Source organism: Mycteria americana, chromosome 3, assembly GCF_035582795.1.
Source record: "Mycteria americana isolate JAX WOST 10 ecotype Jacksonville Zoo and Gardens chromosome 3, USCA_MyAme_1.0, whole genome shotgun sequence".
In the NCBI taxonomy this organism is placed as follows: domain Eukaryota; kingdom Metazoa; phylum Chordata; class Aves; order Ciconiiformes; family Ciconiidae; genus Mycteria; species Mycteria americana.
The window spans coordinates 107,920,019-107,946,952 of NC_134367.1; the positions used below are offsets into that span (position 1 = coordinate 107,920,019).

General features: G+C 48.3%; 1 protein-coding gene across 1 annotated transcript; it reads right to left on the reverse strand.

Annotated features, from left to right (window-relative positions):
• Positions 1-508: 508 nt before the first annotated feature.
• DUSP10 (dual specificity phosphatase 10) lies at positions 509-26,514 on the reverse strand. The gene is made up of 4 exons (XM_075496471.1): positions 26,405-26,514; positions 23,940-24,785; positions 5,327-5,704; positions 509-1,839 (listed from the first exon to the last, which is right to left on the reverse strand). The coding sequence occupies exons 2-4, from the start codon at positions 24,739-24,741 to the stop codon at positions 1,574-1,576; spliced, it is 1,446 nt and encodes a 481-aa protein (XP_075352586.1). The 5' UTR covers positions 24,742-24,785; positions 26,405-26,514; the 3' UTR covers positions 509-1,573.
• Positions 26,515-26,934: the final 420 nt, after the last annotated feature.

A 26,934-nucleotide genomic window follows, 5' to 3' on the forward strand; every position in this document is an offset into this window, starting at 1 on the left:
CCCAGGAGGAAGATTCCCAGGAATCATGGAACTGCTAAAGCAGCAGGCTATAGAGAGGCCAGGGAAAAGCACACAAGAGACCAACGTATTTCTAGAAACCGGACAATTTTGTGACATAGAAGATAAGCTAATTGTAGGAAGATGAAAAGGAATCGGTGGAGAATGTTTATTTCTTATTTTTCCAAATGGCTACTAAGCTGTAGAAATAACAGGTCTGTCCCAAAAAGCCCTCACCAATAGCGCTAATTCAGCTGAACAGCTCCAAAACTGATGTACTTCCAGGAGAGAAAAATCCGGTTACAGAAATTGAAGGATGCAGGAGTACAGTAGAAAATAAAGAAAACATGTTCCACCAGCAGAGGACAGGAACAAAACACTGAAGAGGAGATGCCAAACAAGAGATAGCAGTTTTGTCAAAGGGAGATGTACACCGCAACAAAAAAACAAAACAAAAAAAAAACCAACACAAAACCCCAAAAAACAGAACAAAACCCCATCCCATAGAAAGAAAATGGAAAATTGCTAAAGAAATAAAAGGACACACATTTTCCAAAAGATTTTGGTTTATAATCAAATTTTTTTTGTACATAGACAACTGAAACACACCAATATTTTGTGCGAAAAATATTTTTAAATAAACTTTGCTCGTTCTTGATTTTTGTACATTCTGATATACATATGTAACAAGGTTTATGGCACTGTAACCAGGATCAAAATCATATAAAGGAACCAAATAATTGCTCTCGTTTATCCTTTCTAAACCAAGCCAGCTGCCATTGCACTATTAGACTTCAAAAATTATTATCTTATTATTAGTGGGCAGCCAACTCTAATTGGTTTGAACACTCAAAACAAACCCCAAATTATTATTGCACAAGAAGCCAGTGAAGGCATATGGCATAGAATGATCAAAGTCCCTTACTGTTAAAACCTTACACCCCAAAATAGAAAAATAGAACTGGAACATGAAACACGCCAAATAAACTTTTTTTTCCTTCTTTAGTTTGAGTCAGGAGTGTGAAAAGTGCCTTGCAGCCTTTTTAAGCTGCTCCAATTTCCTTTGCATCAGTGAGCATTTAGCCAAGTTATCTTTAGCAAAGCCTTTGCAGAACGAAGGCCCTTATGTTTCAGGGAGGTTTTTTTCCTGCTTTGTTTTGGCTGTTTGTGTTTCATCTTCAACTTAGGTTTCTTCAGTCTATGAACCTGCACAGACTACTTAGCCATAAACTCTACAAGTAGCTGGAGAGGAGGGAAAAATAAAAAGAAAAAAAAAGCCCAGTATTTCTTCTTCTTGTTGTTGTTTTGATTTTAAAAACTACTCCTTTTGCTCCAAAGCCTCCCTGCTCTGCCAGCGTCTGGGAAGGAAATCACAACAGCATCCCAAACACGGCAAAGTTCCTGGATCTCTTGTAAAAACCTTTCCTTACAAAAAAAGGTTTTTATTCACAAAAAGTTTGCCACAAAACCCCCCTTGAAAGCTAAAAAGAAAAACCCACAACCCACCCGTCACTTCCCCAAATCAGGTGAAGAATAGGTTAACCCCTTCATTGACTGCCTCCTCGTAGCTTCGCTGTCACACAACAGTCTCTACGCCGATCAACTTTGGTGTGAGGATTCGCGGTGTAACACCATTGTTTAGATCTTCTTCGAACTCCAGTAACTGCCCCATAAAGTTAAGGTTAGGGGAAATGATTGGTCGTTTGCCTTTTACAAATTTATAGGCATCCGTCATGGTCATGCGCGTGTGCTTCATTAAGTACGCGATAACTATGGTGGCAGATCGGGAGACACCAGCCTGGCAGTGGATGAGGAGACCTTTTCCACACTGATGAGCTTCCTCTGGAAATGAGAAAGAGAAGAAAGTAAGGTTTTTGCCAGTTCGTAAATTAGAAAAAGCTCAGTGCAATGAAGAGTAACTTAATGTGAAAAGTCCCTTTATTTAATTACAAGCGCAGCAGCATCTCCTGCCCTTCTGCTCCAGTCCATCTTCCTTGGGGGTTTCAGGAGTTACTGAATGCAAAACACAGGCCAGTAACACTGAAAATCCTCACGTTCACTCTTATCTCTTTATTAGACAAACTGCACACAGAGACGCTGCTGTGCTGCTCACGTGCACTGCCAGAGCGCGTTTATTTAGGAGGTCAAGGCCCATGACAAGGCAGCCCAGGCTCCATCTCCACCTCTGTCACAATGCCACTGCGTTACATCAGCATCTCAAGCTCCCTGCCTTTCAAAGCAGGACACCACCTTTCCAAAAACCAGGTATTTTCAGGTTCAATTCATAACAATACATCTGTTTTAAAGCCTATTATTTGAGGCTTTTATAAAGCTACTCTTGAAATGAGCTTCAAGGGGGCATTCTGCTGTGGTGTCTCTGCAAAAGCAGGAGCTGGATCTGGTTTATACCAGAGCAAGACTTCAGTGGTAAGAGACCTCAAATTCTGACTCCTTACTTCCTGCATATCAAGCTCTGTGGTTTTTTGAGCTGGTTACCTTCAGCAGTGTGAAAAAGGGATTACCATCCCTGTCTCTTCATGATTTGAGCACAGCATCGCATTCTGCTGAACGCTACCCCTCCAGAGCTTCTCACTGGGAGTGGTGGGGAAAGGATGAGGTGGGGAGGGAGGGAAATGACAAAACACACACACACGAATTCACATACATGCTCTCCACCAAGATGCATCACTTGGAGGGATGCAACCTGGGCAGGATTTAGGGAGGACAGAGCCCTTGGAATCACATGCTTATAGGACAGGAGAAAGAGGAGAGCCACTACCATACCATCCTCATCTCCCACAGCTTGCTTTTAAAACTTTAAAACTTGGAGATAAAGTTTTCAAGATGTGACACTTCAATCTATTTCTTTTGTTTTAATCTGCAGGAGGAGCATGAATTTAGTTTGCAAGTTTTGGCATGAATCCAACCCCACCAAGAGTATGGTTCATCCTACCCACATGTTCAACCTGTATTGTGAAAGCATAAATGAAGCCAACTTCCCTCTAGACATTTTTGCCAGTTAGTATTTCAGAAAGCTGAAACTCTCTAACACATTTTGACACCCTTTCCCAGAGAGTTTTTGATGATTTCACTTCCGATGGCTTTAGTCTTAGCTAAACCTGGGTTTGGTTGTGGTTTTTTCAAGACATATTTAAAGAAACATAGGCCAATGATCTGCTGTTTAAACATTTCCAAATCTTCTCAAATGCAACTTAAAGTTTACCCTGAGGAAGGAAAAGCTTTGACTAGTTACTTCCCCAGCTAGCTAAATTTGCTATGGAGAAAAACTCTCAATGGAGAAATATTTGTTTATTAAAAAAAAAAAGACAGACCCTCAAGCTGTAATTATTAAAAAGGAAAGTAAAATGGGTTTTGAAACACTTCCTAAACCTTTTCAGAGCAAGGCTGCTTTCTCTGCCCTTGGTAAGGTCATAAGCCAAACCGTATCTTTTAGTGGTTTCAAGAGCTCTAATCCTGCAGTTCATAAGGATGCTGGGTGCAGCAATCTCCCTCCCTCCCTCAAAGGGCCTCAACTGAGCTTTGCAGTTTCTTTATGTAAGCTTAGCCTATTGCATCTCCCCATCTTGTTGAATTCGAAGTTTAAGGTTTTACTGTATTTTTTGACCCAGCTTTTCCTCCCAAAGGATCAAAGCAAGGTTGCCTCTCCCCTGCCCTCAGAGAGGGCCTCCCTTCACCCAAAAAGGGGCATTCACCTTCCCATGCACACAGTAATCAGCAGTTTGGGGAGCTGACAGCACTAGTGGTAGAGCCAGGGTTGGGTTAGGAACACTAGGGAAAATTTGGTTTTAATTAGAGATCCTTTGATCCTCTACACTGTAGAGGACAAGCCCACGGGCTCCTGGTAGAAGCTCTCAGTGGTAAGACTCAAGCTTTAATGCTGCACTCCATCTGAACTGCAGTGTAAGCAGTAATTTGCCTATTCACCTTCACTAAAGTAGCATGGCTACAGAGCGCACGCATCAGCACAGAATGACCCCCCCCCAACCAAAACACAGCCAGACGAGGCTGACAAGCTGTCTACTTCAGAGCAGCGAGCCCCCTGCCCAGGCATCCAGCAGGGGCAGATGGGCTCAGAAGAATACGCTGAGCTTGGACCTCCTGCCCCAGGACCCGGTCCCATGACTGGGGCCCATCCCTTGCTGGACATGAGAGCACCTCCACAGTGCCAGCACAAGCAGGCTTGAGTTTCAGGAGCCACATACCCACACCGGGACTCAAGGGCCATAAACATTGATGGTTTGAGGGCAGGGAGGAAGACGGCTCTGCACCCACTTCAGCATGCCGTCAGTTAAGGACCTAAGCTGTGACACAGCAGAGAAGCACACTTCCTTTGTCTAGTCCTCCCCACCATCAAGCCCGAAGTATTGGTAAAGAAATTAGCCCAGCCTCAACACAAGAAAATAAAATTGTATATGTCAGTGGTCCCCCCAGCATATTTCAGAAAACCTCTCAGGACACATACTTGTGCTGGGGAAGCACAAGTGACATTCACTACGCTGCAAAAGCCGTGCCCACAAAGCCATATAGAGGGGCAAGGGAAGGTCCTCAAAAGCTTTCAGTATCCCATGCTGATGTCCTCACTGACCAGCCTTGCTTAAAGAAGCCATCTGGCTTTAGCCTACATGACCAGAGCTGAACGCACCCCTAAACTTGGCTGAGGGTTGTGCTGCGTGGATCGTAGCAAGGTTGAGAGCAATGTGAGTAACGTTGCTGGGTCATTTCTTCAGCAGCCTCCCCAACATGCTGCATGGCTGTGGTGAACTCCCTCACACAGCCTACAGGGTTTAGAGGCTTCTTAATACAAGTTTTCATCACAATCCACTCATCCACACATACACTCTGAAGTTATAGATCTAATGGTAGAACAAGTGAAGTGTGAAAGTTTGTCAGTTTTCTCATGAAATTAAGTTAGGAAAGGCTCAGCCACCACTAACAATAGTTAGCATGAAAAATTGGCTGGAAGCCACTGTGGAAACTAGGAATGCAAAAGGAATCAAGAAGAGGGGATGACAAAAGTCTCAGTTCTCTGGGGTTTCCTGAATTTGGAAGCCTGGAGGTAGGCATCACTATCAATGGATAAAAATTGTACCCCCAGGCTACTTAACTGGATATGCCAGAGATGAGAGCGAGTAGAAACACGAGGTGCTCAGCATTTCTGACAACCTAAACAAAAGTAAATATGGCCTTATGCAGCCTTCAGGGTAGTTAGCGAAGCATGAAGTTCGCTCTAGATTCTTACAACAGGTAAAAAAAAAAAAACCAACGCCAAAACAAAAAGCCAGGACTATTTCCAGTCAAGGGTAATTACCAATGAACTCAAAAGCCTCTTCAAAATACTGCCTGAGATTCTGCTTGTTGCTGTCAGTGGCCGGGAGCCGCTTGTAGTTGAACATGCCTTTCTCATAATGGTACAGGGGCAGGTGGGTGGTCACATTGATTACGTAGCCTATGTTCATCCTCTGCATTTTCTCCAAGTCCTGAGCATCGTGCTCGTTTCCGAGGAAGAGGAAGGGCAGGATGGGGGTGAGCTCAGCGTTCTCGATGTCCGGCGTGGTGGGGATGGACTGAGGTAGCGTGGGGGGCACGGCAGACGCGCCACCCCCTCCTCCCCCCTCTGGGCACTCTTGCAGCTGGAGGGAGTTATCACAGAGGTTTTCGTGGTTCTGCTTGAAACCGCTGAGTCCTCCTGGGAAGAGAGACCAAGCAGACATTTTGGTTAGACACCCCGACATCGGCAAGGCTTTGGACCCACCTTTCTTTAGAGCACGCGCTGGGGCCACCAGGACTGGAGCTGGCTCTACTGTCCACCACCACTGTCACGGTGACTGATGCTGGGCACGGCTGCCAATGGCGAGGGTGGCATGAATCAGTGGCACGCATTGTCCTCCCCTCCACAAGGTGCCAAGGAACAGGTTCAGACAAACACGCCTCTGTGCAGTATCGGTGCGCTGGGGCTGCCTCGCCTACGAGCCCGTGGGAGGAGGTAAAGGCGGGGGGGAAGACAAAAGGCATTTTTCCAAGAAGGAAAACATTGCCAAAACTACGAGCAAATGGGCTAGCAGCACACCAAAGCAGAGCGGCGAGCCAGCTGGGACAGTCATTTAGCTTTACCTGTCCGTGGCAGATTTGGCTGCCGGGAGCAGCCCTGCAGGGCATCCCCCCATGCACCACTGCCGAGGAGGGGCAGGTGCAGCTCCCGCTGGCATCGCTCCGGGGAGCGGCACATAGGCATTTGTGCGACCGACAAAAGAAAACCGCTCCTCGTAACCTAACAGCAACTGAGGTGCTCGCTTAACATGTGGCAAACAGTTCTCCTTTTTCTGCCCTGGTTGCCTGAAAATATCTAGCAAGAGTTATTTTTAGGATATTAATATGGATTGGGAAATGGATCCGAGGGGCAAGGGAGAAGTAATTTTTTTGGCTTGTGCCTCCCTTGGCTCTCCTGCACGTTTTGCTAGCTTTTTCAAGCAGCATTTCCCGCCTCCCCCCCCCCTCCTTCCCCCCCCCCCCCCCCTCAGGAGGGTGGCTCCGCAGAACTGGAGCGAGAAAAGCAGACCTTCTTTCTACACCTCATTCGGCAATTACATCAGCCCCAGGCTCCCCACCTGCCCGGTTTCCATAGCAATTACACAAAGCACACAATGACATCAGCTGGCATGACATCAGCTCTTTGAGCGCAAACAATACAAGAAGAACTACTTTGTGTAAGGCCTTTGGTAGGAGGCGGCGTTCCTGGGAGCCGCTGATGTAATGCTAACAGGTGGCTCCTCCAAAAGAAAAAGGCGGAAAGAGGAGAAATGCAATGATATATCCCCCCTGCCTCGCCCGCAAAAGCGCATGTTTGTTGTACCAGGATACTTGGAGTCATGCACCGCATCAAGACGGGCCAAGTGTTCAGACTCAATTGCACTTTGTTAAATGCAAGCCAAAAGGAAAAAAAAAAAAAAGAAAACCCAGGAGGGGGGAGAGCTATACTGAAGTTACTAGAAAGAGCTACACTAGCCAAAATAAATGCTGAATGTCACCATCCTGCTAATGTTATTTTGTTTTAAAAAAAGAGGTTATTTGTCTTTTCCATGCTCTTTGACAGTGATCTGGCAAAGGAAAAATTTAAAGCAGAGCAAAACATGCTGTCACACCAGCTCTGGATTAGATACAGCAAAGGGCTTCCACGCCTGCATCTCAAGTGCTGCCACTCCAAATGTCCGTGTGCCTGCCCATAGGGTGGGACCCACCCAGGGCCCATCTTGGTGCCCTATGGGGTATGTGATGGGCATGAGGTACCCAGACCAGGTCACAGCCATCTGAGCCCCTCTAATACAAGTGCCCTTTTTAACATCCAGACTTCTGTTCTTCACATGCCACTAGTAACTCACTTTCCCAGAAACCCTTGAATCGCACACAAAACAGAGTATTTCCCCGCCTCAGAAGCATGCTTGTCTTCAGCTGTTTCTGCTGTTTACAAGACACAGAGCAAACAGATCTGCCTCAAAGATCTCTATTCACAAAGTTGTGATAACAGGGGAGCAGGACAGAAGGAAGAGCAAGGACAAAAATCTGAGCTCGACTGCCAACGGCACCACCTGGCCTTGACAGGGTCTGAAAAGTCTTCTCAATCCACTCAAGAAAACAAACAAGACTACGGTCCCCAAGCTGAGGATGTTTAAAGTCTCATCCAAACCGACAGCCCCAGCCTACAGTCTGGGCCAAAGGCTAAGCCCTAACCCACATTCCCATCCTTCTGCATAGTCACACAATCCATTCAGCTTAAATACTGCTGTTTAAACAATAACCAGAGCATGCTGGGATTCCCAAGAAAACCCCTGAAGAATAAGCTGCTTTAGTGACTCCAGAGTCAATGCTCATTTTCCACCTCTCCTGCAGCCTTCTGCGAGTAAGCGGCCATAGGATCCCATTGCTTCATCACTCGGATGCAGACACACTGATGGCAGACACCATCCTGCTTCACCAGCCACCTTGTAAAAGACAGGAGATCTGGAGAGTCTAGAGCAAGCTCTTTCCTCACCACCCATGTCCTCCTTCTGGGGCCTCTGCCTGCCCTGTTGGCCAGAACACACCCTTACTCCCATTACCAACTCTTCCACAGTGCAAGCTTTGGCCCAGCAGACGAGAACAGGCAGGAGAGGATGGGAGTCCATCACATCATGCAGAGCTCCTCTGTTATCACTGTGCCCAGAAGAGAGCAAGAGGTGCAGGGCAATCCCCACCACTGCAGCAGGAGCATCAGGCCAAAGGATGGGAAGGCGATCCCAAATATGCCATGTGGAAGATGCCCAAACAAGTGGGGTAGCCAAACATACAATAGCTTCATCCACAACTTCTTTCCGGACATTCGCCAATGAAGAGGTCACCCTTCCTAATGCCAGTTCACATCCTCCCTTCTCCTTGTTCTCCTCCCTCATCTGGGTAAGGAGTTAAAAAGTCAGTTCAAGCAATATTTAAAGTACCATGCCCATGCAACTCTCAGAGCAAACGTCCCTGAAACAACATGTTACTGGGGAGAGGATTACTAACCTGAACTGGCTCAGACACGTGAACGAGGGAGGACTGGACAGGCACAGAGGGAAGCTGAACTCTAAAGCCAACAAGTAGGAGCTTCGCTTGGAGATCTGCACTGCCATACGAGTCATGCAGGTCCCAAAACAGGATCTAGACACCTCATGAGTGCTGTTCCCTTAAATCCACTCCCCCCACGCTCACCACACACAATCTTTGCTCCTAGCTGATTTATGAGGCACTAGTGTAATTTAAGTGGAGCTCATGCGTGCATAATGCTCAGGTTTTTCTAAAGTAAGACTACTTCCCAAAAAAGGGTCCAAGCAAAGTTCATTATGACCAGCCAGAAAGAGTCAAAGAGGGATGGACTTTCCACATGAAGGTAAATATAATGTTCAGTGTATTTGGGTCCATCTGTATTCCTCTGTCAAACAGCTATTTCAGCATTTAAAGTCTTTGTGCAGTGAGGGAGAAGAGGCTGTACCTGGAGAGGAGGCCAACGCATAGCTACTGCAAGCCTGGTCTAAGAGTTGATTCATTAAACTCAGCAAGGACCAATACATATCACTGCTACTGACTGCAACTCCAGATCACGAGGAAGCTCAAGGCATGGATGCAGAGACTCCCCTCGAGGCTGTAACAGAAGTTGTTGAAGCTGCTCAAGTTTGATGCAGCCCACGCATGGATGCAGAGAACATCCCAAGTGCTTTTGTGCACACTCTGCTCCAAAACAGCTGTCAGGCAGGCTTTCAGGGGGGACTGAACGTACCCAAATCTGAACGAAGATGGACATGCAAGGATGCCCAGGACACTGGGGAACCCAAGGTATTTCTTCCATAAGGAAATAAATCAATGAAGCGGGACGCTTCACGGCAGACAGCCTTACCTGCTGTCCAGTGGAACGTAACAGAAGATGGAGGGCTCTTGCTCACCACTGATGCAAGAGCCAGATATTTTTGCAGTTATCACTGCACGACATCTTCCAGCATCCTGCCCTGCCAGAACAGTTAGCGAGCGACAACAGACTTGGGATTGTCCAAGACCTCAAAACTTTTAGGAAGTCTCAAGTCAGCACCGTATATGCTCCAGCTATTCATAATTGTTTGTTCAACTCCTTTGCAGCCATCTGCCCATAAACATCTTGCTTAATGCTCCTCAAAATCCCCTGCTGAGCAGCGCCTGGGCAGCAGCTGCACACAGATTTCCCAGCTCCAAAGCCACCCAGGAGCCCAGGGCTTGCACCAGCACTATGAGGCCAGGTGAGCAGCTGGACGGGAGCCAGAGCAGCTCTGAACAAATAAAAAAAGACAAGCAGCATGGTGCTTGCATAACAATCACGCCAAACACGGTGTCTGTCATTTGCCATCAGAAGAGGGCAAATACAATGCAAATCAGGCACAAAAGGTGTGGCAGGAACTAGGCAACCAGCTCTTACAAAGGACCATGACCTTGCAATAGAAACAATCATCTTCAAAGAGAAACAAACCTTACCTACACACATTTTATACAAGTGATTTTTTTTTTTTTTTTTAAGAGAAGATTGAGAATTAAAGTATAAGTAGTACAGTAACACCTGCCCTCCTCCTCTATGTCTTCTTTGGCATCTCTTTCAACCATCACTGCTATTCTATGGCTGTGTGACTATATACAAACTCAGATGTGGGCTTACAATATGTTTTGGTAGATTTTGCAGTATGTTTCCTATCTGGAAACAGGCTCTTACCCGACAGTAAAGGGAGTAAGTGACCTTGTTCCCCCTATAGTGAGGGACCTTAGAGAGGCAGTTACCATGAAATACGCTCATCATAAAGCAATACCTTTGCATTACCTCATCGGCATGGCCATACTTTGTTCTGAGCGTGGCAGGTACTGGGTGTTCCCGCTACGATTACAAACAGGAACATATTTTTATACATGACAGACTGCAGACGCGGGACCCACATTTAGACAGAACACGTGGTCCCGGGAGACAAACAGACCTTTTATACAGCTTTCAAAGCTGTCCAGGCGGATTTCTGGATCCGCTCATCCTCGATTACAATACCACAAAGCCATCTCAAAAAAATAAAACCAACACACACACGCGTGCGCGCAACAAGAGCAGAAATCCCAGGACACTGAAGTATCAGCAGAAGAGACATTCGGTCTAACTTCCCCTACTCTTGAGTTGCTGGGGTCTCATAGGGAGCAGCGGAAAATTCAGCGATACTGGGGTTCTGGCCACCTAAAGCTTCACTCGCTCAGGAACAAAGCCAAGTTATGAAACACCCACTCAGCACGTGCCCTGTCAGTACCGACACAGCAAACCAAGCCCCTGCGGCTGCATTTGAGGGTGTCTGAAGTCGAAATGTTACAGCTATCATTTGGGGCGCAGGACAGATATCCGGACAATTGGCGTATATCTGTTTAAGATGACGCTTTGAATTTGTGCAAGTACAGCCTGTTCCTTTAAACCTGTGACCTCATTTATTTACATTACTGCAGAAAAGCACTGCCAGAAGCAACAGCTGATGACAGTCTCATGTATTTTTCCACTAAGACAACAATTAAACTGCTCCTGTGTTATTAATGAACAGATGACTTTGTGTCAAGTTGATTCAAAGTGCAGGATGCCTCAAGGTTAAGCAAACGCGACTCCGGCATGTAAAAATACAGGCCAGGTACTGCCAGCTGCTTCACCCACCTGGTGCTGCACCCTTTCCCCACCCGGGCAGGAGGGTCAGGGCCCCGGGGCCACCCCCATGCCGTGCCACCAGCGGTGCCCCGAGGTCCTGCTGCAGGGTGGCACGCTGCTGCTGAGCCACCACCGCTTTACTGCCGGCATTCGGGCTGCTCCTGTACCACAGCAGGGCATGCCGCGGACTGTAGCACCACGCTCGAGCGAGATGCGCTTACCTTTGAGCGCCATGCTTGCTCATCTTTTTTCCTTACTGCCACATATTCCTCCCATTTGGCTCAGGCTACAGTCCCCACTGGCTTCAGCTGGTAGGTAGCATCACTTTCCTTCTGCTGACCTTCACATGACAGGTTTACAGAGGGCCAAAGCCAGCTGAGCTTATTTGGAGGCAGTGGCTTGTCCCCAGGTCACAGGTCTATGGTAGGAGTGCTTTCCCATGCACGGGGAAGCAGCGAGCTCCAGCACAGGAGCACTTGACAGGAGACCACTCTCCATCCGACACAGGTTTGCTTTTAGCAGCAAATCCATCACAGCTTGCTTGCTTCCACCAAGGAAAAAAGAGCTGTACAGGTTGAAGCAGAATTCAGCCAGTATAGGCCAAATTACTCCCAGGATGTGGACAACCACCCAGACCATCTCTTCATACCACCAACCAACACAGCCACATCCGCAGAAGTTTATGGCTGTGCACAAAGGATCATGTATCTGGGCCATAACCAAACTGAAAGCCCACTACCAAGGCAACACCACCAGATGACATGGAAAGAGTAAAAGCAGGAGAAAAGCACTTAACTCTCCATACTTCTGCAGTACTCCCTTAGCCTCCAGCAGGGATAGGTCTACTGGGTACCAAAGACACTAGCAGGGAGGGCACGGAGGCACTGGGGGTGCCCCCATAGAGCACCAGAGCTAAGACCACCTTGCAGTAGAAGATCTAGCCATCACACTTTCCCACAGCTGTTGCTGGCACCATTCTAGCCATAGCAAAGATGGTTCACACTGCACACTGGGGATCATTCTCTGTTCATCCTGAAGTACTGAAAGAAGGGATGCCCAAATTCCCTAAACACCACAAGGCAGCCACTTTCCTTGTCCAAGCAGGGCTCCACGCGCTGTGGCAAAGAACTGTGCTTCCCACACCTCTTCTAGAGCAACAGGGCTAATCCAAGCAGGTCCCCGTAGGAGCGTTCCTCCTCCGAGACAGACGTCCTTCTCCTCACCACAGCTGCTGCTCGGCACCGCGCAGGGCTTGCCCTCGCCGCTGCAGAAAGCTCGACGTTGTTGAAAATACTGTGTTTGGCCCCCACAGAGGGAAGCTGAGATGAGAAGGGCAATTCCCTTCTGTCAAAAGGGATGGGGACCCATCAGAGCACACTCACCCAGGTGACATTAGGAGTTGCTCCTTTGATTTCAAGGAAATTGTGGTTCGGGTTTTTTTCTGTTTGTTTGTTTTTAAAATACTGGAAGGAGATTTATGCGAGGTCAAGGCTACAACAGAGGGGAGCCCATCCTTGTGCAGTACAAGGAGACCACAGTGACACCGGGACTGCTTTACACACTACCATTCCTGCTGTTAAAGGAACTGGGGAGGGCAGAATGAGGTTAAAAAAAATCATCCCTTTATAACATAAGTATCCACATTTACCTCAACGACTGACACTGCTCCCCTCGTTTTCCAGAATCAAGGCATAACAAAGTTTTTCTACTTCTGTTGCTACTAGCAAGTAGAATAGGTCTGACTTTCTGGTCCTGCGAGCATATTTCTCACCTGTCTGCAGGAGGTTCGAAAGACCCATCACAGGGTTTCTTTCCCTGTCACCCACATGGCATTCAGCATCAGCTTTGCCGCAAAAGATTAAGCTTTAAACAAACATAAAAAAGTAAAGGTAAACATAGTTCACAAAGAACAGCTTCCACCTCAATACACTCAATCTAATCTAGTCTCTCCCTCTAATCAAGCCGCCAACAGCACTTCAGAAAAAAAAAAAAAGAAAGGCAAAACCGTGCATTCTGGAGAACTTGCAAGGTCAGGTTTTTTTCCATGCGGGAACCATCCCGAGAGGTCAGTTTGTACACGGATTCTGGCCTAGAGGAGTTACAAGCACATCCTTGACACAACTGCTTTGCGGTCCCTTTAGAAGTCAAGAGTGTGATGCTGGAAAAAGAGGAAAGGTTTCCCCTCAGCGTCGAGGCACATCTGCGCGCGTTTGCATGTTATTTCTAATTTCATCTCTCCACGGCTCACGCCCCTTGCCACAGCGCATCCTCTCCCACTGGCCTTCGCAGTCCCTGGTCTCATCTACTTTTATTTTGTCCTTCGACACCAGGCACAGCGCAGCCGGCTGCCCTGGGGACACATCCCGGGGGGGCATGAGGGAGGTGACCGAAAGCCCCTTCCCTTGCCAGGCTGTGCTGGAGATGCTGGCTCTGCCCAGCTCCGCTCGGGGCTCCTCCTGCCTCACCACCCCCTCCTCTCAGCCGCCCTGGCACCCCAATGCCTAACACACCCCAACACGCGACTCGCTTCTTTCCGCCATCAGCTCTCACCCCTTCGCTTTTCTTCTTCTGAGGACCACTAGGCCATCCAAATCAGTTCCAAATAGAAACCACCAATAATTTTATTTTTTTTTTTTTTTTAAACCTGCTGCTAGGGAACCTTTCTTGGGATTTCAATTTGGGATATATTTTTTTTTTTTTTTGGTCTTAAACTTAGCTTTAACTCTGCCTTTAAGTTTTGTGCCCAGGCCACCCATGCAAATCCCACACATCCCTTTCCCTACCTTACTCACCAGCTTTTCCAAGAGATGCCACTAACTTCTGGACTACTCACCAGCCTGTCCAGAAGCCACCATGAATACTTCTGGACCACATCTCTGAATTCAAGACAGTGGTTCCAGCGTGTAACTGGAAATGCCCCTATGCTAAGTGAGTCCAGAGTCTGGCCATTTGAAAGAAAAAAAGAAAGGAGGGGGGGGGGGGGAAAAAAGGAGTATTCACAGGAAAATAAACCACATGACAGAATCCTTCAAAGCTCTGAGTTATCTTCAGGGAGTGTTCAGGAAGGTAAAAGAGGAGAAGGCCTGCTCTCAATTTTGGTACAAGGATTAAGCTATACAATAATGTAATTAGGAACAAGACAAGGAACCCCACATCCCAAACACAATATGGTGACGATTCCGCGGCGACAGACGAGGATTGGACTTGCCCTCCCTGGAGGGCAGGCATTTATAGCAGAAACTCAAAATTAGACACATTACAACTTCTCATAGCAAAAGTATGCGTACCCGTGGGGATGTAGGCTAACATGAAGTCCAATTAAATAATCACTGGAAATGTCAGCGTAAACCCTGAAGGAATACATACTTCTACTGTGAAATGCTCCCACTGGAAATCGTATTAACAAAAAGGTCATCAAGAAATGCTAGAGCTACGTACAAAGGAGGCAGGGGAAGTGAGGGGGGAGGGAACAGAAACTATTTTAATGTAATAAGAATACCACAAATGGTTTTATATTGACAAAGAGCTACGAGTCTGTTTTCACAGACAGAGGTACAGCAGACCAGGTTTGCCCAAAACACCAGGTTGAGTTAAAAACAAAAAACAAAACCAAAACAACCAGTTACCAATTCTCTCCCTGCCCATCGCCACGTGCATCCCTCAAGCAACTGGCCCACTTGGCCTGGAGACAGCCCGCAGCCAGTCTGATGGCACACGAGGGCTTTGGCTCAGCACATCTGAAGAGGGAGAAGGGTCCCGGCACTGTGTCAGACATCTGTAATACTGGATGCGTAGGAGTGGACATTTCTGTTCAATTCACATGTTTTAGAGAACACTGACATTTTCATGGTTCAGCCATCCATTTATTCCCTTTACTCTTTTAAGGGCAACCTCTTCAGGGCAGCTTCTTTCTAACAGCAGAGCAGGCTGCTTTGTTTCTCCCAAGGATGAACACAGGCTCTTTTCCAGTCCCAACCACTGCTCCTCCACATCAGAAACACCAGCAACATGTGCATTGATATGAAAGGAAAACAGGATGCTGATATACCACACCAGCATTTGGGAGTGCCATCCATTCCTGCTGGATCTAAACTCTTTTTAAAAGTGAAGAGTTTCTATCCTTTTGGATAGAAATTATCTATAATTCTGGAATAATTATTTCTTCTATCCTTTTGGATAAAAATAATAATAATAATATCTGGCTCTGATTTGACACTTTCCAGCAAGGTATTTCAAAGCACATGAAGAAAACCCAGAGAAAGTGAAGGGTGCTGTCTTGACACATCCCAGTGCCACACTGTCCAAAAATAAAAGCAGCAAACTACTGGAATCAGCATGGTGCAAGCCAGCCCCCACACCGACACAAACTTCAAGGCCAGCCTTGCAGGCACTTAAATACCAATCCTAATAGTCAGGTAGGCAAGGCCAGACCCTAAAAACCCCAAAGGGCAAGAGAAAGTTGACCCAGTTTGCATGCATACACTCCAGAGTCAAGGGAAGGAGGAAAAAAAAAAAAAAAAAAAGGCAAAGAGAGACACGTTTACAGAATCCAGAGCTAAATAGCAATCAAACAAAGAATCTCCAACCAGATCAAAACCAACCCAGGTCTCCTTGTCTCCACAGGTGAGTTAACACTAATGTTTCCCAGTAAGCAAAAGCACTGTGTTATCCCTCAACAGAGATGTCACGCTGCCTTACAGGACTAACACAAACACCTATGAACCCAAGATTAACCTCATGTTAAACAATCACATTAAGTGGTTTTGTACCTAAAATATGCCTACAAATTCTAAGTGGTGGCTTATTCTTAGTTTCGATCAACTGAGCAGATGGACTCCCATTATCTTAGCAGAGACCAAGAAGAATTAGAGCTCGTCTCCAACACAGCACAGGTCAGCTGCTCTGACAACAGCTTTTGCTTTAAAACATTGTCGGTCAACTGCTTACATACAGCTTAGTATCGCACTTTGGCATAATAAACTGGAGACAACCAATTCACCCGATATGACAGAAGCTTGCAAGTTATCTTCTTTTTTCCAAATCTCTAAGCCATCATAAAAAAATATATATATCATAATTCATGTGTGGACAAGGAGTAACATTTGTTCTTCATTTTATTAATTAGAAGCTGTTCTTCTCTGTTGCAGTGAATCAAGTGGGAATTGACCCAGGTATGCTGTAAGCTTTCTAAAGCTAGAGCATAGTAAAAGAGTTGGAACCAACGTGTTCCCATCACTATTTTTTAAATTATTTATTTTTTCCAATTTCCTCCTTCAAAACCATTGTCTTTGAAAGAGAGTGGTGCACACATGCAAAGCAGCATCGAACCATAGAGGGAGCAGCGGCTCCCAAGCCCTCCCACCCACTGAGCGCATTCATGTCCCCCCAGCAGAAGGTGATCACCCCACTGCACTAACCCCAGACCCCTCTGGGGGGGACAGCCCAGCGCAGGGACACATGAGCTGGCTGGACCCCAGCCAAGGGAGCTGTGGGCGTAGTTGAGCTGAACAAGGCTAGCGTTGCCCCAAGCAGCAGCAATCGGAGGCTCATTCCCTCAGGACAAGAGGGACGAGGTAGCACCCAGACCTGCAAGGTCCCAGTTACTCCCTGCAGACTTGCTGGCTCAGGTCTCTCTGCATGCACTCCCCTGGGACATGCTCTTAGGGGCTCCACTAAAAACAAGCACCAGGAGATCATAAGCTCCTGCCCCTTCTGGATCTCGGTCTCTTCACTGGGAGTGGAGCTTTCCTTTAGAAAGGAGGTAACCTGCTCACCCGAGCAGAGAAAGACATGAAAATGAACCTTGAATTTTTAAAAGAACAAAAAACCCCTAGAGGCAAATCAGAGCCTACACAGTTTATCACTTTAGCAAAGACATACTTAAGGGAGGGGGGGAAGGGGGTGCTTGCAAGCCTCTCCAACTTTCTGCAACAGGCAGCTGCTCGGACGGTGGATGAACCTGGGTCGGCCACGCTTAACACTGATGGCAACAAGAGAGATGAGCTCAGCATTACAAATGATACAGAGGACAAAAAGAAAACCCAGATTAAAATGACTTGTCCAAGGCCTCACAGCAAGTCTGCTGTGTGCGCTTAGTCACAGAGCAGGAGAATGACCATTGCACAGCCTTGGCCAGAGCTCCCCTGGCCCCAAGACTGCCCTGCTATCTAGGCACGGAGTTATCCCTCTAGCCAGATCACCCCCTTTCTGCACCACACAGAAGAGACACTTACTTCTCCTATCTCCCCCCTCCTCCAAGCCCTAAAATGCTGCTATACAGGTCCAGAACCAAGTCAGAGACCACCTTCTGGAGGGACACGTGCTCCTGGGGAACCAACATCTTTCAGAGCAGGGGAGGACACATCAAAACCAGCCTCCAGTGGGCTGAGATGCTTCCAGACATGAGGTTGCCTTAACCATAAGTATTGACTGAAGCAAAGAGTTTCCTGTACTAAAAAGTCACAAGGCATTAAAAAAAAAAAAACCCAAACCCCGCAGCTTCACTACTGAAGCTACTGGAGCATTGATCGGCCACCCCGCACAGAAACCACGAGCACTCTGGGACTTTCCAGCTGCAGAAATAACCCTGCTGAACCCCTCCATGCCTCCTGCTCACAGCAGCCCCCCGTCCTGCCTCCACACAGGGTGCATTGAGAGGCACAGCCAGGACTGGTGGCCAAACCCAAAGGTACTGGTGCACCATAGCATTCACTGGATCAAGACCAGGTGCAAGGCAGCCACGTGGAAGACCTGCCAACTGAAGCAAGTGCAATGCTCAAGACAGCACCTTTATCCAGCTCCTTTCAACAGGACTCTTTGCCAGCTCTGACTTTCAGGGGAGGAGGGGGAAGGTGACATCCACAATATCCACCGCTCTTCTTTAAGCCCTGGCTTACCAAACACCTTTGCGATCACAAGAACCTCAAAAAAAGTTTAACTTTTACAGTACAGAGGTGTTTAAAAACCACTGAGGACAGATTCAGGCGAGTACCTAGAAACAAAGCTCCAGGCAAACAACTGCTCACGATAATTCAGGTCAGCCTTGTGATTTCTGTAGCCAGTGATCTCCCAGGCCCACCAGAGACTTCCCAACAAGGCCAAGGATCCACGCATAAGATTATCTTATGTGCAAAGGGACAATGCATTAGGTCATCTTCATAGATTACCGTAATTTATTTCTTTAAACAGCATGACTTCTGTAGCCCTGCAAGCCCATGCTGAATATTTGAGAAATATTTCCCTCCTGGTTGGCTGGTAAACACACAAGACAGACAAACGTTAAGACAGTGTGCATGCTGCTCCTATTTATGGCATTTCTTCACTTCAGAGTTGCTTGCATAAATAAAAAAAACACTATAACGTGGCTTTTCACACAGTGAAGAAAGAGTCATAACCTAAAGACAAGTGGCTGATCCCCCACTTCAAATGCATCGTAAAGCCAAGGTAATCTCACTTTTGTGCTCCTAAGCGTAGTAAAAACATTGGCTGCTGCTTTGGAAGGAAAACAACCCATGTATAGGTCCTAAAAAAAAAAGTCTATCTGTATTAGTTAACATCCAGACACCACTCAAACCTCAAATATAGCTACTCTCCCACCCTGAGCCTCTCTCAAAAAGGCTGTGCTCAGCTTAAGAATAAAAAGCCAGAAGACACACCAGCAAGCAACTCTATAAAGATTTTACTAGTAGAGTGTCTCGCCTCCAACAGGGTAAGGATACGGGCAGCACATGAGGCATTCAGCTAATTATAACCCAACATCTACCTACCAGGAACATTGCAGGGGATGTCCCCCCAATTTAAACAGAGCTGGAGCCAGATTTTTCTTTACAAGCAGAGATATTTGCCTAATGTAACAGTTTGCTTCTTGACTCTTAGTTTGGTTTCCAAAGGTATGAGAAGCTGGAGAGCTAAAAAGAAAAAAAAAATCTCCTTCCTGTTCCTCTCTTTCCAAGGCAGGGTCATCGCTGTCTTCCCCCCAAGGACAGTTAAAATGTGACAGGCACTGTGCAAGCCAGCGCTTTGAACTCTCAGATGCCATCATTTGGGAGGAAATGCTACACTTTCCATTACTGTTGAATAGGCAAAGTTTAGAGGTAAACTCCCCTGCAGAAGCATCCCCTCGAAGTACAGAAAAGACTGTGGTCTCCAACCACACTATTGCCCCCATTTACCTGTACGCAAAAGGTATAGACAGACAACCAATTTTCAAGTGTTATGGCCAATAAGATTATCTATTCCAGTGGAGAAAGAGATACTTTTTTTAAGCTCCGGCAACCAGAGTCTGAAAACTGAAGGTGAAATCTCAGCCCTAGAGCCAGCAGAAGTTTTTTTCCCCGTGACTGATGGGGCCAGATTTCCTCTGCAGCCCAGAGGGAACATGCTTTAGTTTTAAACACATTGGACACTTCACACGCATTACTTAACACTTAAAAATACACATTTCCCTATTACAACCATGACCTAATAATTATTCATTGGAGATCTCTGGTGGAAATAAGTGCCAGGCACGTGTTTTGTTAGTCAGCTGGATTTGTTGACCACTGAGCCTAGTTTTACTCTCAAATACACTTGTGCAATGTAATCCAATTAGGGTTTAAAGTAACATCAGCACTGTTAAATTATATCATTAATAATAATAATTAATAATGTATTTGTAACAGATTATGACCAGGTCAGGTATTCCAAAGGCAGTTGATGACAGTGTTTTATACGAACATGGGACAACATAAACCAGGTACTTATTCCTTTTATAGGTGTCTCAGTCCCTCTGTAGTCGTTTCAACTTCACTGATATGCGACTTCGGTGTGGTAAGAGATCTGAAGCTATTCTTAGACTGTGGCAGAAAGCATGAAGTGGTTTGCTGGCAGGTCTTATACTCCCCACTATAATGACAGCAAGTCACTTCATGTATTTCCCTGTTAGATGAGCAATGAGAAGACTGAAAGCCAGAGCATAAATAAGCTCCTCAGACCAGGAACAAGAAGAGAGAAGCAACCAGTTACCACCACCACCAGCCAGTTCCTCCCCACCCCCCTTGCAAGCAGTCCAGCCATCAGTTTACAGCACTCAGGGGGCGGGGGGGGAATCATTATTCACCAAATTACGTTTTGCACCTCTGCTTTTGAATTTGGTGTTTCCCTGCAGTCAAACGCAGAAGCCTTTACAAACGAAACACAAGACTTCGGCAGGTTCACAAGGCTCCCGCTGCCGGGGCTCGAAGGCAGAGGAGGAAGGGCAGGATGAAGACAACACTGCTAGACACCAGCCAGGGAGACAAAGGCAACTCCTCTTGTGTTAAAAGCTGTTGAAATGTGTTGGCACAGATGCTTCCATTTTTCATTTTTATTTCATAAGTAAATTCAATTTAACTTGGAAGAGAGACGCTCAACTCCAAACCTAAACATTTCATTCCGGGTAAAAATAATACTTTTCATCTGAATACAAATGAATTTCCCACTTCCTATTTTTAGGTCCCAGTAGCAAACTCAAGCCCCCAAGACTCCAGGCCACTTTTGTCATGAGCTGAGGCACTCGGGGAAGGCAGAGATGCCTCAGCATTGGGTTTACGGGAGAGAAAGGGGCACAACCCCTCCAAGGAGGGCCAGGGCTGCTGAGCCAGCCTGGGGCCGCACCGGCATGCTCTCCCTCCCCAAATTTAGCAACAGCTTTGCCACTGGCCTCAAGCAGAAGGGACGCCGAGCTCACATCACTGGTTTTTCCTCCTCTCCTTCCCAAAACTAAGCAAAAAACCAAATCCACAAAAAGGAAGGCCTTTAGGTTTCAGTAAGCATGCAACACCATGGCCTAGTACAAAGGTGTGTAGGTGTGCAGGGTGGGGAAACATGACTTCTTCCTATTTTGTATACAGACAGACTGAGCAGCAGCTTCAGCCCTGACAGCTTGGGCTGCTAGAGCCCATGTAGCAGCACTGTGAAGTACATGATTCTTTTCTTTTTGTAAAAATAGGGGGTTTATGCCTGTCTCAAGTGCTGTTGTGCCTTGTGAACAAAGAAATAAGCAAAGATTTGCTTCTAAAGAGCTTAAATCAAAATTATGCAAATGTTATATTTATGACAAAATAAATGCTCCATGTTAAAGGAAGCAGCAAAGAGAGGCATGGATAGGAAGGGAGGAACAGAGGTCTTAAAATCCCCCCACACCACAGCATACATAAAACCCCACCACTCTCATCACAGTGCTAGTTTATATATTGGTCTGCTATATCAAAAATAAATCAGGCCACCTCTTTTTAACTTGAGCCTAATAAGGTGCCCCATACATACACTTATCTATAGATCAGAGCTCTGGCCTTTGGAAACAGCACAGAATTTCTCCACTGCTTAAAAAGACTCAGGCACCTAAAACCTAAATGCAGGCATGGCCACGTTGCTACCCCCTTGCGCTGTAAGCCAAAGCTGTAACTCAACCCTCGGCTTCGCCGATCAGATTCGCCCCACAACACGACACCGTGCCACGAAAACGGCACCGGGGCCGCGGGCTGACAGGCAGCACCAAACATGGAGAAGGTGGCACCAGATCAGGGGGACATAAACTTGGACGGCCAGGCTAGCAACCAGTGTTTGCAAACACAACACGGGGGATCAGATGGGCCAGCAATAAATTAGGACCAGATTGCTGCGAGCAGGAGAAATCTCCCGAAATAACAGATGGAGGCAAAGAGGGCTCCCCAGCTACCCCCAGTTTCATTTCGGTGCCTGAACCCAGGGGTGTGCATGCGCCAGCTCCTGGGCTGCTGAAGCATGATGGAAAAAACGCTATCTGACAAGTGAAACTAAATAACAAGCGCTTCCAGAACCGTCCTCCGGCTCGGAAACTTAACCACAGCCTTCCTAAATGCTGCTTTATCACACGCTAGACTCCATTCAACCCCAGTCTGAGACCACTTCAAAGGAGAGGAGGGGATTTAAGGTGATGGCGGGAGCTCCTCGCTACACACGTCCCCAGGTGAGGTCTGTTCTGGCCCAGTCAATCACTACATCCAAAAAGCAAAGGATTTGGGCTTTCTCTGCCTTCTAGCACTCTTCCAGATCTGTTGGCAGAATAGTTTGGGGAGGGGATTTCTGCTAAGCAGGTCTTCAAGGCAGATGCTAACATTTCTCAGTGGCTGAAAACCAAGAGTGGCCCAAGCTATCCCGCAAGCACTCGGTTAAATCCAGCGCAGCACCCAGGGGCAGCAACCAGCATTGGAAGGTGGGAGAAGGGGCTCGACAGCTTGGTGCTGCCCAACTATGGCTCTGCAGCTCCATCTCAGCCAGGATCTTACTTCAGATACTGAAAAACTGCCAGCCTGAGGTCCACAGGAGCTTCAGCGTTTTCAGTGAAACACAGAGGAAAAACACCTTCAGCATCCCACTTTTCTAAGCATAGTAAGGCTTGCAAGACTACAACCGTACATCTAGTTGCAAGGGCTGTTACAACAGAATGACTACCACCAGAAATGCGGGACATCAGCAGTAACCTCACTCTGCAAAGCACCTCCTCTCCTTCTTTTACAGATGAAGGCCACCATCATGACCTGAAAGACTCAGTAAAAGCATACTGGGAACCTGTAGCAAATGTCAAAGCAAGCCCAGCATGACCACACGCTTGCTGGGAGCAAGGAGAAAGTTCAGTGCAATTTTCAGCTTCTACAAGATACACCCACAGAGGAGGATCTCACAGGACCCTTAGCTCCTATAAAGCTATGAAACTAAACAGAGGAAAGGTGATAAACCATCAGCCCAATCCATTCTCCTGCCACGTTGTGCAGGTTGGAAGTAATAAGCTGTACAGAAAAACTGAGTGAATTAAACATACAGTATGAGCTAAGCAACAAATCCTTCCATAGTTTCTCAGTGCCACAGCCAGTCTCTGCCAACCATGCCTCTGAATGGCATAAACACACGGGGGAAAAGGGGATTCAATCTAGAGGGTAGCATTGTTATAAATAGGAGCTACAGAATAAAGTGAAGAAAAGCAAGTGTCCTTGGATGCTGCCTTAATTGGCAGGGTTTGTTTCCCCCAAAGCATTAAGGGATAGACCAAACACCGCATTAAAACAGGAGCTTTTACAGGAAAGCCATATACATATATAAGCATGCATACGTGTAAACACAACACTTTCAGATCACTTTTTGGACAAAGTATCTCCCTCTATCCATTATTCTGACCCCATCCCACCAAAACAAGGCTTGACTGCTCCTCAAGTTTTGCTGACTAGTCCATGATGCAATGCCTTGGACCAAGTGGCCTCCCTCATCTTTACTCCTCCCTTCTTCTACTCTACCACTGCCCATCTCCAGCACCTATGAGTTCAGTTTTATGCGGACTAAAATAAGGCTGCTAAGTAAAGGTCAGTCTGATGAGCTAAAAGAGAAGTATACCCTCCTGGACCTCTGCCCCTTGGGCTATAAATACTCAGAGCAAGTACTGGGGGAAATTCTTTGTCTACACAGACAGACACCAGGAAGCACGCTTCCTTCTCCTTCCAGTTCCCACCCCCTCCGCTACTCAAGGACAACAGTCAGAAAAGCAAGCATCTCCCTGCTACCGGCTCCACAATTTGCCCACAGAAGCCATTTGCTTTGGTACTGGTAACTCAAAGCACACAGGCCTTCCTAGAGAGATAAACGGACGCTTCCAAAGTTCAACCATCAGCAAGGCTGACACCAGCGTACACGCACTGCAAAGCAAACCATGAGGTTACGTGTGGGCAAAGAGGAGGATTACCTTTTAGGACTAGGGGTTCCTTGCCTTCTCGCTTGAGTGACTCCAGCACTATGTGGAGTGGCTGGGAAGGCATTACTCTGCTTGGCTCATTGGTATTCTCATCATAAACTATGATTTCTTTGGAAAAGATCCTCTTGAAGGAGTCCTTGCCTTCCCGGCAGGAGATCAAGTCCAAGACTGTGATCTTGCCCTGCTGGAGCCTTCGCCGGCTGATCTTGTCAGAACAGTTAATGTGGACAGCCCCTTGAATGTGGCTCTTATTATACTCCATGAACGGCCTGCAGTCAATGATGACAGGCCCTTGGTTCTGTTGGTGGCTCTTGCTGCATTTGGTCATCTTCTTCGCCAGATCGTTGGGGTAAATGATTTTGATGCTAGCGAGTTGCTTGGTGGTGCCTGAGACCGGGCTCCCCACTCCGCCCAGCGGGCTCAAGCTGCCGGCGTTCTCATTGCTGTTGACCATTTGGTTGGCAGGGCAGGCGGTGGAGGCTCCGGCGTTAACGCTGCTGGTGCTCGCTTGAGTTTGGGCCTGAGTGTCCTTGTCGTACGTTGCCACAGTGCAGCAACTGGCACTGCTGCATCCACAACTCAGGGAGCGTGCAGAGCCGTTAGATGAGGGCATATACGTGAGATTAGCAGTCTTTAGGGACACGACAGCTGCGCCGAGCAGACTGGAGTGGCTCTCACCGGCAGAAGAGGCAGATTCAAGATAGCTAGAGTCTAAACAAAGGTTGAGATCCTGAGGTCTCACTGGCCTCGAAAGTGCCACTACTACCCTGTCGTCTAAAGGAGATGGAGGCATGAGGAGGCTGAGCACTAGCAAGTTAAAAAGAACTCAAGATCACCCTGCAAAAGAAAAAAGGGAAGGGGAACGGGAAGAGAAAGGTGATGAAAACAGGTCATGAAATCACATAAGCCCACAGATATGACAACTCACTTTGCTAACACCCACTACCCACAGGTAACAACCCCTTCTGACAGTTATCAGCTCACAGTAGTTGCTAAAGAACCTTTTCCAATCCTGCAGCAAATACTTCGGCTATCTGCATGCACGCACATGGCACGCAGAATACACACGACTAGCCTGGACTGTGCAGCTACACCCAGGAGGAGGCATTTGTCTACATGCAGATGGTGCTGAGCTATTCTGAAACCCCAGGCTGCAAGGCACACAACTGATAACGACAAAGAGGCAAGTTCTCTTGTTCCCATCGCTTACTGCAAGGGAAGCAACTACTGGGCTGACTCTACTACTGGGAGGAACACACAGGAGCTGAATGTGTCAAGTGGTGATATACAACTCGTCCAGCAAGCTGGAATAAAATTAGCTTGTGAATAAATTCTCCGAGATGGTTACAAACTTGAACACATAAAGCTAAACAAAAAACACCCAGGAGAAGACAGGAAAATTAGGTTCTGGAGATCTTTACATGAAGTAAGCGTGTGCCTTGCACTTCCATCCCCCTGTCAGAGAGGTTAATCCAGCCCCAGTTAAGCCCCCAGCTCCAGGCCCGGGAAGGCTGTTCTCCAGCAGTCCCGGAGCAGTAGTTCCCTCCTCCCTAGCCTGTTTCAGAGCTTCTAGAAAGAGAGGGTCCCCTCCACCCCAGCCAAGGTCACAGCCTGCCCAACCTTTGGCTTGCCATTTGCTAAGAGACAGCACACAGGATTAGAACCCCCCGCCCTTTCCCCTCGGGAGGGAAGGAAAACAAGAGCAAAGCAACCTGAGAAAGCCCAGACAGTGCCTCCCCTTCCCCAGCAACTTTCGGAGCCGCTGCAGCTCTCGCTGGAAAACACATCCTAGCAGCAACTTCACGAACTCCACCAAAGCCCCAAAAACCGAGCGAGCGCTTGCAGCGCCGGTTCGCCTCCCCATCCAGGTTTGCACCGGGCCCGTTGATAAGCGGCACGGAGATGCCCCATCCCGAACAGCGAGACCTCCTCCCGGGGCGGCCCGCAAGCCGCTTTTCCCCCCCAGCAGTCACCGGAGCAAACCCGCGGGCACCTCCGGAGCGAGGAAAGGTGCCGCCACCCACCCGCCCGAGGTCCCGGGGCCGGGCGGAGCGGCGCCGGCTCACGCCGGAGGCTCTCCAGCCTCCTCTTGTTTTCCCAAACCTCCCCTCGCCCTTTTGCCTGTTTGGAAAAAGGATAAACAAGCCCTGAGCGTCTTCGCCTGATGCAATTAAAAAAAAATTTAAATAAACGAGGGAGATAACCCGGCTCCTCTAGCTAGGGACGGGGGAAGCAAGAAACAAAGCACGAGAGAAGCGGGAAACTGAAGTTTTACCCCCGAGCGCAGGGACACGGGTGGCCACCGCTACCGGCGCGGCGGCCCGGGCCGGGCCGGTGCTCCCTGCCGCCGCAGCCCTGCCCGGGCTCCCGCAGTCCCGGGCTCCCGCAGCCCCGGGGAGGCTCGGCTCGGCTCCCCGCCCGCCCTCACTCACTCACTCACTCACTCACTCACTCACCGGCGCGGCGCGCTCCGGCCCGGTGCGTCGCGGCCCCGCGCGGCCGCCGCTGCGTCTCGCGCCCGCTGCCCCGCGCGCCACCCGCACCATCCTCGTTACTTTCTCTTTTGCTACCGCGTAAATGTACGGCTCGGCGGGGGCGGGGCGGGCGGCGACGGGCGGCCCCGCTGGCCAATGGCCGCGCGGCGGCGGGCGGCGAGGCGGGGCCGGAGGCGGGGCCGGCCCGCCGGGCGCCGGGGCGGTGATGTCATCGGCAGCCAATGGGGAGGGCGCGGCGCCGGCCCGCGCCGCGGGGCAGCAGCTGCTCCCCGTTGACAGGCGGAGGCGGCCGGGCCGCGCGCCCCCCGCCGCAGCGCCCCCTGCAGGGCGGGCGGTGCGCAGGCGGCAGCGGGACCCGCGCTGCCGGAGGGGCTGGGAGCGCCGGGGTGGGGAAGCGGGGTCGCCGGTGCTGGCCGCCTGCGCGGCCGCTGAGGGAAGCTGTTTGCAAAAACCGATAGCCATTAAACGTCCCGAACCGGTCCCTTCGGCGG

Bases quoted from the DNA above. Each gene is read 5' to 3' on its own strand.
- DUSP10 (XM_075496471.1), bottom strand. From the start codon at position 24,741: ATGCCTCCATCTCCTTTAGACGACAGGGTAGTAGTGGCACTTTCGAGG. The intron at 5,705-23,939 runs GTAATCCTCCTC...CTCTCTTCCCAG, and splicing joins GGAACCCCTAGTCCTAAAAG to GAGGACTCAGCGGTTTCAAG. The intron at 1,840-5,326 runs GTAATTACCCTT...TCTCATTTCCAG, and splicing joins AGAGGCTTTTGAGTTCATTG to AGGAAGCTCATCAGTGTGGA.